Source organism: Plectropomus leopardus, chromosome 17 (assembly GCF_008729295.1).
Source record: "Plectropomus leopardus isolate mb chromosome 17, YSFRI_Pleo_2.0, whole genome shotgun sequence".
Classification (NCBI taxonomy): Eukaryota; Metazoa; Chordata; class Actinopteri; order Perciformes; family Serranidae; genus Plectropomus; species Plectropomus leopardus.
Window position 1 is genome coordinate 15,430,482 of NC_056479.1, and position 12,666 is coordinate 15,443,147.

At 37.3% G+C, this 12,666-nt stretch overlaps 2 protein-coding genes across 3 annotated transcripts in view; both read left to right on the forward strand.

Moving 5' to 3' along the window:
* The first annotated feature begins 1,097 nt into the window (after positions 1-1,097).
* On the forward strand, positions 1,098-6,541 carry LOC121956242 (kinetochore-associated protein DSN1 homolog). Its single transcript, XM_042504374.1, has 11 exons — positions 1,098-1,102; positions 1,737-1,848; positions 1,924-2,008; positions 2,108-2,181; positions 3,022-3,094; positions 3,223-3,310; positions 3,450-3,500; positions 3,632-3,703; positions 3,809-3,956; positions 5,175-5,262; positions 5,358-6,541. The coding sequence occupies exons 1-11, from the start codon at positions 1,098-1,100 to the stop codon at positions 5,435-5,437; spliced, it is 876 nt and encodes a 291-aa protein (XP_042360308.1). The 3' UTR covers positions 5,438-6,541.
* Positions 6,542-10,360: 3,819 nt separating this feature from the next.
* pbx4 (pre-B-cell leukemia transcription factor 4) overlaps positions 10,361-12,666 on the forward strand; it is a 33,635-nt gene continuing 31,329 nt past the window's right edge. For both annotated transcript variants that reach the window (XM_042504810.1, XM_042504809.1), the window contains exon 1: positions 10,361-11,275. In XM_042504810.1, coding sequence (XP_042360744.1) covers positions 11,091-11,275 — 185 coding nt within the window. In that variant the 5' untranslated portion in view covers positions 10,361-11,090. The remainder of the gene's footprint in view (positions 11,276-12,666) is intronic.

The window sequence follows — 12,666 nt, forward strand, 5'->3', positions numbered from 1 at the left end:
AGGTCAAAGCACCAGAGCTCTGAAGAACCAGCTGAGAAACTCTTAAGCTATAAATCAGAAATCTAACCAAAGTGTACAAAAAAGACAAGGGCAATACATAAAGGCAGTCCAAACAGTTTATGTTGATAAGTCTAAATATCACATTCTGATAATATTTGCTCTCAAGTACCCTTGGTTAGGTCATGTTTGCTCCTATGTATAGTCCATGTGCCTGTTGATTTCACAATTTAATGTTGAAACTTAATGCAAAAGAACCTTTTGAAGTCTTACAAAGGCTTTGCTAAAGTAGTCTGAGTACAAGTACTACTTTATACAATATTTGTAGTATTTTCCACTGTTTTGTCTCTTATTTCTAAAATCTTAAAATTAACTCATAGTAAGTTTGCATTTCTTTGACTAGATTTTGGCACATTAAACCCAATGATTTGAAACGTTATATGACCAACACATAAGAAAATCTGTAGGTTATCATGCATCTCCTAATCTGCGGTGCAGGTTTCTTTTGCTTCCTGAAAGCATTAAATTATACCAATATTGTCAATTTATATTCGACAGAAAATTAGAATTGTCTTAAACTTTAACATTTGTAAGTACTCAACGACTGCGGCTCAGCTACAGCTCCAACACAGCTGTTGTATTTGCAGTCCCTTTAGTTGGTCGCTTGTGGCATACTACTACATTTCCCATGATGCTTAGGACAGAAGAGGGGTTGGGCTTGTTGGGCGCGCGCTGCGAAGAAAACGATTTGAAAGAAAAAATGGCGGAAAAACATTCAGATATTGGACAAGAGGGGTTTGTATTCTGTTTTTTCAATTTCTTTCACCTAATGACAACCGTTTTAACATCGAAATGTCGTATGTAACTTCATTGAGAAAATGCATTTAAAGCGTTGTCATTCATCATTGTTGTGGTCAGCTGTGCTTTACAGTCAACGTACTAACATAGCGTCAAACGTGTTGGCGAAACACCGTGGAAACTTCATTTTCTCAGACATTAGAGTATTTCACTGATATCCAATTTATGAGACGTTAACTTATCTTGTTAATTCACAAAATGTTCTTGCAGTTACGGAAGTGTCGCCGCTGCTGATGCCCACAATGAGGTAAGATATTTTAACTGACATTTAACCCCTTAAAACCGGAGGAAATTGGGTTGACTTTTTTCAAAAAACACGAAAGAAGGCAATGAGCAACTGAAGAACTGACCCAAACATTAGTAAGAAACTGCTAGTTATTTGTTAAAAGTTACACGAAAATGACCTGGACAAAAGAAAAAATAGGGAAAAACCCTGAAACAAACAAGGAAATGTCTGAAATGAGACTGGAAACATGTTAAATAATAATGATTACAAAATATATGTATAATACATAATTTTAAATATATAATTGTAATAATATAATTATAGTTTTTATACACATTCCCTAGTGTTTTTAATGACTTTTTAATAATCTATGCTTCTCTTTTTTCCACCTCTTGCAACTTTCTTGCATTTTGTGGAAAATTTCTTGCCAAGTTTCTGATTGCCTTTTCCTCAATGTTTTTTCTTTTCTAAAAAAATCAAGCCAATTTGCTCACATTTGTGAGAGCCATCTGTATGCAGCACAATTGAACTGTTGTTGTACCAGGTTTCAAAGGGTTAAGTTAGCTAACCAACACCTCTCTGCAAATTCTAAATCCAGGAGCTACTCATGTCATAGTGTCACTCACTTTGCTCTGTGCGATCTCTGTATACCAAGGTCAACTCAGGGAAACAGACATCGAAGAGATGCCCCTCCACAAGGCCCGGCACAGCTCCCCCGAACAAATCCCCCCGTACCGACGCCCATTCACCCATCAAACAGACACCAGGTGCAGGGGAAGGACAACTGGACACAGATCCACTAGAAATGCAGACAGAAAACACAGAGGGACCTTCATGTCCAGCTGAAACCCACTGCAAGAAGGAAATCTTGGAGGAGAGCCACCATAACAAGACGCTCTCTCCCTGCCCTTCCCAACCCATATCAGGGTGAGATGTTTGGCTTTTTTGTGCCTTGTGAATTGTCACCGTGTATTGTGTTTTGTTGTTGTTTTGTCATATAAATCCCTATTTAAATGTTTATTGTAGTTTTGTGCAGGAGTATAAGTCCATCCTTATCACCGCAAGAGAGGCTGGAGAAACTGATGGATGCTTCAATGAGGGTGAGTGTGGATGAGTCATAAGAATACAAATAAATTCATTGTGACAAATGTGTAAAAAAAAAAAAAAAAAATACATGGGCAGGCACAGTAATGGTATTGGCTGACTGAGATAATCCGTTTTTCATTTGACTGAAAAGTTTTGGAAAGATGATGAAATTAAAAAAAGTAATAAGTCAGTGTTTTAAAAAATGGTTATGCAAGTATATTATTTAAATGTTTTTTAAAAAAGCTACAACTATTGAATGGCAATTGATAACCAGAAAATTTGCATTGTAATAAAAGTGGTGTAACAAGAACAAAGGTCAACTGAAAAGTACATTTATATATATATATATATATATAATATATATATATATATATATATATATATACTAAACATACACACACACACACACAAGATGGCAATGGAGTACTAAGGATAATGCTTTAGCAGAAATGAGTAGACTGTAAGGGTCTGGGTTGCATTTGGTTAGAGGGAAACATAATGGTTTCTTTTTATTAGTCATTAGGAAAATGAATGAATCTCTGTCTAATCACAAAATAATTTGGCAACTATTTTTGTTGTCAAATAATTGTTTTAGCCATTTTGTTAAGTGAAAAAACAAACATTTTCAGGTTTCATTTCACTCAAATGGGCAAAGGTGATGCTTTTCTTTGTCACACATGATAATAAACTGAATAGTTTTTGGACTGTTGTTCATATTAAACCGACAATGAAGATGTCACCTTGAGCTTTTGGAAATTAGCCAGGATATTAATCACTATTTTGTGTAATTTTATTGACAAAAAAATTAATAGAGAAAATGTTTGGCATACAAATCACCTCTGCATTGTCTCTAGCTGGCAATAGAAAGAACTCAAGATTCCCTGCAATCGGTGCCAAACACATCATTGGAGGCTTTTAAAAAACAAGGTTAGTGCGTGCACTGCTTCATTTGTTTCATATTTCATGTAGCTCTTTGTTTTTTAACTGAATTGCTGTCATAGAAATATTCAGTTCAAGTTATTTCTTTACCTGTGTTTGTGTCTTCCTTGGTGCAGTTGAGGTTTTGCAGAAAGAGTGGGGTCATTTGGCCAAAAGCATACGCGATGAACACCAGAGTCATCAGCTCCCTGCTTGTGCAGCCAGGTATTGTAGATGTTTTTTATTTATTTATTTATTTAGTACTCCACGTGAATTATATATATTTTTTCTATTAAATTTTACCTGCACATTGATATTTTGTCCTGGTTATAATGATGCTTCCATTATTTCCTTTAATTTCTAGTGATTCTGCAGTGCAAAGAGCCATGCAAAAAGTCCAGAAAGCCATCAACAGGCATGTTGCTCTTCATATCACTATAGCACACACAAATTATTCATACAAACCATATATTCAAATTTAAAAACACAGATGGTGGGACCTACCACGTGAGGTTCTTTTGTTTACCAGCCTGTGTTGTGTTTTAGGCTTCAGGCTGAAAGTGAATCTTGGGAGGCACTGTTGAACAAACACCAGAGCAAAGCAGAGGAATTGGAGAGGTGAACATGCGTACTGGCATTGAAGAAGACGGTAGCAATGCTGTGTTAGTGTGTGTCAATATTGTCTCCTGTAGTGTGTGTCAATAACGTGTTCTTTATTTGCAGGAAAGTGGAGCAGGGCCAGGAACGAGGCATATCATTAGACTCTACATCTGTGGCCCAGTCCTCCCAGTACCATTTCATACAGAGCAAACCCGACTATCACAGTCTCCTCTGCAGACAGCAGCCTATGCTTCACACCATGGCCATGATTGTATGTTTAAAATGAGGTTTTTATATCATTACTAAAAACAATCTTAAGCACATAAACAGTAGAAATGACTATTTAAGCAAAAGCAGAAATCTGTGAGTTTTTTTTATTACATTGTTGTTATATCATCTGTATGATGGTGTATGGTAAAATACAGAAGCTGGTGTGAGGAAGAAAAAATATTTTGGCTTTGAGAGTGAAGGAACATAAAGCAGATGCCACTGATTTATGGGCAGCTTAAATGCTGTCCACAAGAAAGGGAAAGGAGAGCCTGGCTCTCAGCAGTCCAAGGTGACTGTGCCAGTAAATGAATAAATTCACATTCAGCCTATCTGATCGAACAATTCACATTGCTAGATGTGAGATAACATAAATACATAAAACAACAGCTGTATCTCTTTGTACTGTTTGGTTTAGTGTTACTGTAGCAACAAGTTAAATTTTTAAAAAGTGTCAGATTCCTTCAAAAACAAATTTGCTGCCAAAATGTTATAGTACATGTAGTACAATATGAACTAAACCTTAAAATTGTTGCTTCTATTTGTCTTGAATATTTATTGCAAAAAACCCCACATTTTTTAATGCTGTTAAAGGGACAGTTGACTCAAAAATAAGGAACATTTCTTTCCTTTTACTTGTACTATTATTTCATTTTGTGTAAGCTGCTGACTGCTCGAGATATAGTATCAATGTGCAGAAGGAAACATGCATCTACTTCTATCTAGCACCAGTGAGCTAGCTCAGCTAAGGAGTATGCTGTAACTGTTTACATCCCACGCTGTCCACGAGCATGAGCCTCTCATTACAGTAGATGCTCATTCTTTCTCCACAGTTGGTGGGTGTAGTTCGGTAGAAGGAAAATATTCTTACATGAAATTGCTCCCAAGAAAGTCTGGATTATGTTGAATAACCAGATAATGACTTCTGGAAAGAGAGCACTACAAACTGAGTGCCATTTAGCTTTATTATATTGGAGAGAAGGTAGATCAGCACTATCCAACACTTGGCAGCTCACACCAAAATAATTTAGGTTGATAAATAGCACTACAGATAAGGGAAAAACATGTATGTTTGATTTGGGGTAGAAATGTTCCTTTAAGTACACTGACTATATCTCACATATAAAGGGATTAGACTTGTTGAAAATTAACATATGTACTGATTTTTTTCAACTGTACTTTACCTTGTTATGTAATCAGTTATTCTTTTTTTCATGTTTAGATGGACACTCAGAATAAGATGGTTAGAAAGCTTCTGTCCATCAAAGAGCAGTCACAGCTAGTGGTGAAAGAGACCAGTGGCCGATTGGGTAAGGATTTTATCTTTCATTTTTTTATATGGAATTAACAATTATGTGGCAATTTAACATTTAATCTGGTTACTTTTTTACTTACTTTATAACAGCTGCAGAGGCAGGATTCCAGGATCTTCCACCTGACCCCATCAGGAACCTCATGGCACTACCTTTATCCTCAACTACATAGTCACACAGGCAGAAGGCAAGCACTAGCAATCAATCATCTGATAGACCATGACTCTTTATGACTTGTATATAAAGCTCAAATATGTGTACTTTCTGCTTATTTCACTGTTATATGATTTAGGAAAATATAATTTCTTAGCTCTGTTCTTGTTGTCTCATGTTATTGGATGAAGTAAACTCTTGGTTTTATGTTTTCTGTGTCAAATAAAACCATCAGCAGCAGGTTTGGTTAGAGAGGTCGCCCAGGTAGTGCAAGTGCTTGACCAGCAGGTGGCAGTGGCTGGCTATACAAATTTAAGAGAAGCTTGGTGAATGGCCAGAGTGGATTTTTCTGTTAGGCTTTAATGAAGTGAATTCTCACCTGTAAAACCTGAAACTGATGAGATTAGTGCCAGCTGATAGAAATTAAGGAAAAGAGAAACGTTTCAGAAAACTTTGCTAACATTCTGCAAAACAAGCGTATCAGCTTCTTCATAGAATAAGCAAATAATAGAAACCAAACTGGTTTTATCTTTAACAGTTTGAAATCTGAAGACAGTGTCGACATTTTAAGTGGTCTAATCACTGCTGTTTAAAAAATATCGCCAAACATGACAAAGGGGTCAAGTCATGCTGGTATACATGGTGTCATTTTCAAAAAGCGTCAGTAACTCAGTGATGAAATTTGCCAATTTTTTTCCAGTCAAAATTGACATGTGCAGCAGTAAAGGACTGACAATAAAAAATATTGAATATAAGTAAATTATACACTACAGTCTGCCTATACTCCATTTACAGTCCCTTTTACATGCTCATCCTTACTCTCTTTTTGGTGCTGCATCTATTTCACTTCATCAGTGTCCCCTGACCATTCAGGAGGAGGCCCCTCCCCCCACAGTGACTCACCCCCATCTCTTGCATTTGGCTGGGTCACTGATGCAGAACGAAGCTTTGACATTGTACCAGTCAGTCAAAGCTTTGTTCGCTATCACTCCCCATCTCTTGGTATCATTCACTCATTTATGTTCATACTTAATTTTGATGATTACATTAAGAAGAATCGCGCCTTTTACCCGCTGCCAACAATAAATAAAGAGCGAATGACTTCCTGTGCTCTGCTGTTATGATCCCCAACATGCTCAATTTTCCCTGTGATTGTATTCAAGGGAGTGACTGGAGAGCACAGGGACAAGCAGGGAGAAGACAAGCGGGGTTGTGACCGTGAGAGTTGTGAGTAAGGGAGGATGGTGCACAGCAGGAGAGATCGATTCTTATTTAGATGAAAATGAGGCTTGATGCTTGTGGGGTGAGAGGAGGGCAGCTTTCGCATCCAAATGAATAGAAGTTTCACAGAAATGATCCTTAAATGAATCACGAACAATCAAATGTATAAAGAAGTTAACAAAGCCACTGACAGTCTTTTTACTTTCGGGGAAGGCCTTTCTTGACAGTCAGGCTAACTTTGGGGTTAGATAATGACCCCTGCAGCTACTCACTTGCAATTCTATGATAAACTGTCGCTTTAAACAACCTCAATGACCCAAGTAAATGACATTTTAGAAGTCATTCTTTAAGTGTTTGATTTGGATGCAGTGCATATTTGGATAAAGGTGCTCTGGGTGTGTACAGGCTCTGCAGGTTCCTTGTTTGTAGACTATTCTTAGACAGGAAGAAAAGAAGGGCTCTTTTGTGACCATATATGAATATTTGGTTTTACTTATATGCCCGATGTTGATAAGATTGGAGGTTTGTTTGCAAGGATCCAGTGCTTGCTATAACCACCAAGAAACCTGAATTGTGACTTGTACTATATGCACATGCAAAGAACAATTACTGTTAAGGTTTGCTGTATTCTCTATTCTTGTTGTCTCTAACTTTAGATTGATTAGCTACAGATTGTGGTAGATGGATGTGTGGAGAGTCAGCATAAACCACTGCCAGTTTGGTCCTACTCCCTCATGCACACCCATCATCTCTTCTCAGTACAGCAAGGCTGGCTGCAGCTCTCCTCCACATCCATTCAGCCAGCCATTCGTCTTGGAAAGCTGTCTCTCTGATCTGAGTGATAAACTACAGCAGAATTGCCCAGTTTGCAAAAAACAAGGACACTTGTTTTCAATCTGTGCTGTCAACATTTTCATACTGAAAACTGATGGGATGTTTCATTCATCGGAGGGTTTAGGGACAAAATGATATTCTTGGGTCGGACTGTTTTGCTTTGAGATTTAATATTGTTCTAGAAATTGCCACAATTTGCCCACACAGATGGATATTAGTGCAGTGACTTTTAGGTACAACTTATGAAATGACTCCCAGAGACCAATTCAGTACTTCTTTTTACACTTACTTGTGAGCAGGGACAGGTTGTTGTGGCTTGTTAGCTTCATAAACCTCTGCACTTGCTCCAACAAATCTTTAAAAGATATGTGCAATGACAGAGAGGCCTCAACACCATGATTATTATGCAATGTTTGCATCTGTGTGTACAGCTTGTTATAAGCTCAAATAGCATGGCATCCCAGTCCTTTAAATGTCCACAAGCATTTATAGGAAATTCTTTATTAGGAATAAGATTTACCATCTCATTTTCAAGGGGGTCCTCAACAAACATATTACAATATAAGCACAATTAGACATACCATTTAACATCAAATAAAAGTAACAGGATAATTAAACAACATTTAAATATTACAAAACGAAAACCAGATGACAACAACGACAAAACAAAAGGTATTAAGTATAAGACAGTACAAAATCAGGGGAACATACTCCAGATAGAGTCAGACAGTGTCGTTGTTAGCCTTAATTAATAAAGTTATTAAACATATTTAAACAAAATTCTTGATGTGTTATCGTGGACATGTACAGCTGATACTGTAATATGAGGACAGGGCATTTTTAAACAAATGGAAAGATGATATGGATCAAATATTTATAGGTAGATCACTCCAATCAGAAGGAGCTTTGGGCTTATGCCTTTATAGCTATTGACTTAGAGACTGTAGGAACAGGAAAAAATGAGCTGTGTAGAGTATCTCAAATGATAATTCAAGGTAAAAGTACCATGAACTGTTTTAAATACTAAGAGTAATTGAAATGTATACATTTAAAAATGACCTGCAACCAGTGTTGCTGTCCTCTTATGATAGGATTGAGCAAATTAAAAGTTTCACTGTACAATGATGAGTTATAAAAGGAGAGCCAAGAACAAATCTGTAGAGTATATTATAAGCTACGTTAAGAGGAAGAAGATTGTTTTTTATATGCAACCTGATATACAACATCTGCATAATCCAGTGTTGGAAAAAAATGAGTTGTAATGCTGTTTTTTTTTTCTAACTGTCAGTGAAAAACATTTATTTCTAAGTTCTATTGGATGATTTCACCGTATATTCATGAGACAAATGGCTCGAACCATTTTTAAAAATCTTTTTAAACTCAGATTTACTACAGTGTCAGACATCATTGAAAGGACAAATTGTCAAAAAGAGAAATGACACACTGAAATTGAACAGTAAAGGAAAACAAATGTATATTGCTAAATGTGAAATTTACCTAACAGGATCAAGAGGGCTGTTATAAAGTTCAATGAGTTACCATGGCTTTCAAAATTAACATGTACATCTTTTAGGTTTAGTTTTATAGAGTGACCTCTTAAAATATATATTTCCTAATCTGATCAAAACTTAATAGAGTGAGAACTACTGTGAAACAATCGTAGTGCGAAGTCAGGTAATGTGGGACATCAGGTAAAATGAGACAATAAGGTTTTACATCTTGGGATCTTTAAATATTAACAGCCAGTCACCAAATATGTTCTTACATCTTTATCAGTCAGAGATAAGTGGGATGGGCAAGGCTAATATTTGAAAAATATACTGGTCCCAGAACTTGCCAGAAAAGCCATGTGGCATGTTGATTTTCTTTTTTGGTAATAAGAGAACTACAGCTAAAATAATAAGTGTGTAACAAGAAAAATTGTTTCAGGATGTGGCATTTTTATTCACTGTATGACTTTTGATCAATATATTTTCATATTACACTTTATTTTTCTGGAAAGGGGTTTTGAATGAGTGCTTAATGAATTCAGGTAAAATAGAACCAAGAAAAGCTAAAAATGGGACATTTTATTGAATTGAAACCAGCATGTTGTTTTAGGCAACCAGGGGCTATAAAATCATGAACTATGCCAGTGTGTGCCACACTGTCATATTTCAGACATCTTTTTGTCCCTTAAAAAAGTGTTACATATGATGCTGTGAATTCACGTCAGCTACAAAAATCCAGAATCAGCCATTGTTGTTGTGCATGTGCATGTCCATTGTAGACAATATGGCCTTAAAGAAACAGGCAATGAGAGAAAAGGGAAAGTGTAGCAGAAAAGTTGGACAATATTTTTTAATAAGTAGCCAGAGGTTTTATTATTTTATCAATGAATGACTGAACTGATAATTGGATTTAATAACTTAAAAAAAAAACAAACAGGACTATTCCATTTACCTTACTAGTTGTCCCATTTTATCTGAACATGTCATCGAAGTGAGACTGTGGTTCTCTACTGGTACAAAGTTTCTAAATTTAATTTAACATCATATTTTCATTACAGAAATATAGCAGAGAACCACAACAAGATACACAAGTAACACTTGCGGTAGTCTGCAGAGTTTTAGGTGGTTTTCTTCTTAATCTACCAAAAAGTGTCCCATGTTACTTGACTTTTCCCTGACAGTGTTTCATGTTCAGTTTTACAAAATATAGGTTACATTTGTCATCTACATCACTAAATCTTGACACCACGACATTAGAAAGGTAGAAATTATGCAAAATCTTAAAATGAACTGAATCAATTATCAAAGGACATGCGATGCTGATGACGTAAGGGGCTATCCATTTGTAAAGGATGTACAAGAGGAGAATCTTATCACCTGGAGGAATAATACAGTAATGTGGAATACTGTGTTAGAACATTAGTATAGATGCATTATTGCCAACATGATTTCAGCTATTGCAGAAATTAGTCAGTAGCTTTTCTATATAGTATTTTACCGACAAACCCACCCGCAAGCTCTCGCTCTGTGGTGCTACGAGTTCAATGGTCAACGCGACGCACACTGCTCGCTCGCGCAGCCCAGAACGTCCCACATACTCGCGCGACATCAACAACAATGGCAAACCGTAGTCTGTTTTGGTAGGAGATTTCTGATTGGAGCTAGACCGTCCGAAAGCGCTGTATTCTTGTCCTATTTCTTCTTTGAATTGGCGAGTTTTGTTTCTAGACAAGAGTGTTCGTCTATTGTTATATTTTCCGTTTTTAATTTTTTTATTTCGAAAATGTGCGAGGCGCTGTTGGCGAGCTCACACAGTCTGTGCATGTGTGTCCCTGCTGCTTTTCTGCTGGGCTACGGCTACTAGCTGCTTTTCACTCGGTGGTTAGCTAACGTTAGCCTGGCCGCGTTTATTAACTTAAGGGGGTAAAAAAAACACACGCGAATGTAGAGCGTGCTTGCGTTATCTGTTTTATGATAAGAGCCCTTGAATATTTTTAATCGTTGCTGCCGGCTACGGTAAGAAGTGTTGTATGATTTGTCGTAGAAGATACTTTGCTGGCTAGCTAACACGCTAGCTATTTGTGTGTATTCTTCGACTGAGGAAAACGGCGAGTTTTCTTTGAAAGTATGGATGACCAGACCAGGATGCTGACGGGTCTCACCGGACTCGGTGGACTAGCACAAGCCGATGTCGGTGACCCAGACTCGGTCAGGAAACAGCAGTCCCTCGGACAGCCTCAACAAGACATAGGGGATATCCTACAGCAAATAATGGCCATCACCGACGAAAGCCTGGACGAAGCACAGGCCAGGTAAGACAGGCGAATAGCCATTTTCCACACATGATAGCTAAGCTAAAGTGCGTTATGTGTGTCTTATTTTTGCTTTAGCTTTTCTGTGAAACGCTCACGTTAGTTACAACATTAATACAACTTCACGTTACATTGTAATCCGTTTCTAAACCAACACATTAACACAGAATAACTTGAACACACATAACCGTGCTGTTGTAGTTTGAAAGGAGGCTCTTTGTTACTTCAAATCGTGCTTTATTGTGTACAGTAGTTTGTAAACATGCTCAGTTGGTTGGAAAAGGAAGATAATGTTAATCCTGATTGGTTTGTCAGTGATGTGTTAAATTAAAAAGTTTGAATTCCCTGTTGAGTCTGTGACTATGGTTGCCGAGCAAAATGCAGATAACCACTTTCCCCAAAGCTTTATTTGCTTTGCATGGATTTCTTGGTTAAAGAAATAGTAGTTTTGTTAGGTCATAGCAGCAGTATATCTTTGACACTCCTGCATAAAGAAAACAATTCTCGCATATTTCATGAGTTTCGGTTATCTCCCTATTGGCTCATAGGACAATATCCATGTAGTGACGCATATTTCCCTTTTACAGCACTGGTCAAAACTACCTATAAAGTACCCCAACAACACACAAAATGTTTTTAAGATGCTTGAAGTTACTCAAGCTGAGCTATCTAATTGAAACCAGGTATTCTGGTCATGTTGCCAAAGCTCATACATATCTGTAATCCGACTATTGCAAATTAGATTTGCCTAATTATAACAACATGTATCTGAAATGCCGCTCAACATCAAATGAGCGCCGATAACATTAGTCATTGAAATGCAAATGAGCTGATACATTAAGGTAAGGATTATCCCACGTATCAGCCCAGTGCTGTTGGTGATGACAGCAATCATTCATTCACATGACTCGTCACTTAATGTTTGTGTTAGAGGTGTTTTACTTATCATTATTTTAAAGAGTATGCGCCGCAGTGAGCCACTGACCCGCACTCATTTGCCATGTGGCTCAAGGAGCATAAGGTCAGTTTCAGATGAAGCGACAGTATTTCAACAATAGACAACCGTCCACTGCAAGACTGTGGCCACAGTGTGATGTGTCATTAGCTAGTGATTTTCCACCCAACATTTGACCACCTGGTTCTCTTAATTAATTCACTCCTCTTTCACTCCCTCCCTCCCTGGTGTTCATCCTTTTCATTGTGTGCTGGGTGCAATCAATTCTCCTATAATGTGTACGCGAGTGCAGCTGTCCGCAAATCGAGTTTCTATTAATGAGATGGTGGTGAGGGGGAGGGATGATGCTATACCAGTCAGCCTATGAACACTTGGATATTACCTTTTCTCCACTACAAGTTTGAAGACTTAATCAGGCCCTATTTGATGGACTAAT

Coding starts and splice junctions, on each gene's coding strand:
- LOC121956242 (XM_042504374.1), top strand. Junction 3,095..3,222: donor GGAGGCTTTTAAAAAACAAG/GTTAGTGCGTGC, acceptor TCCTTGGTGCAG/TTGAGGTTTTGCAGAAAGAG. Junction 3,704..3,808: donor AAAGCAGAGGAATTGGAGAG/GTGAACATGCGT, acceptor CTTTATTTGCAG/GAAAGTGGAGCAGGGCCAGG.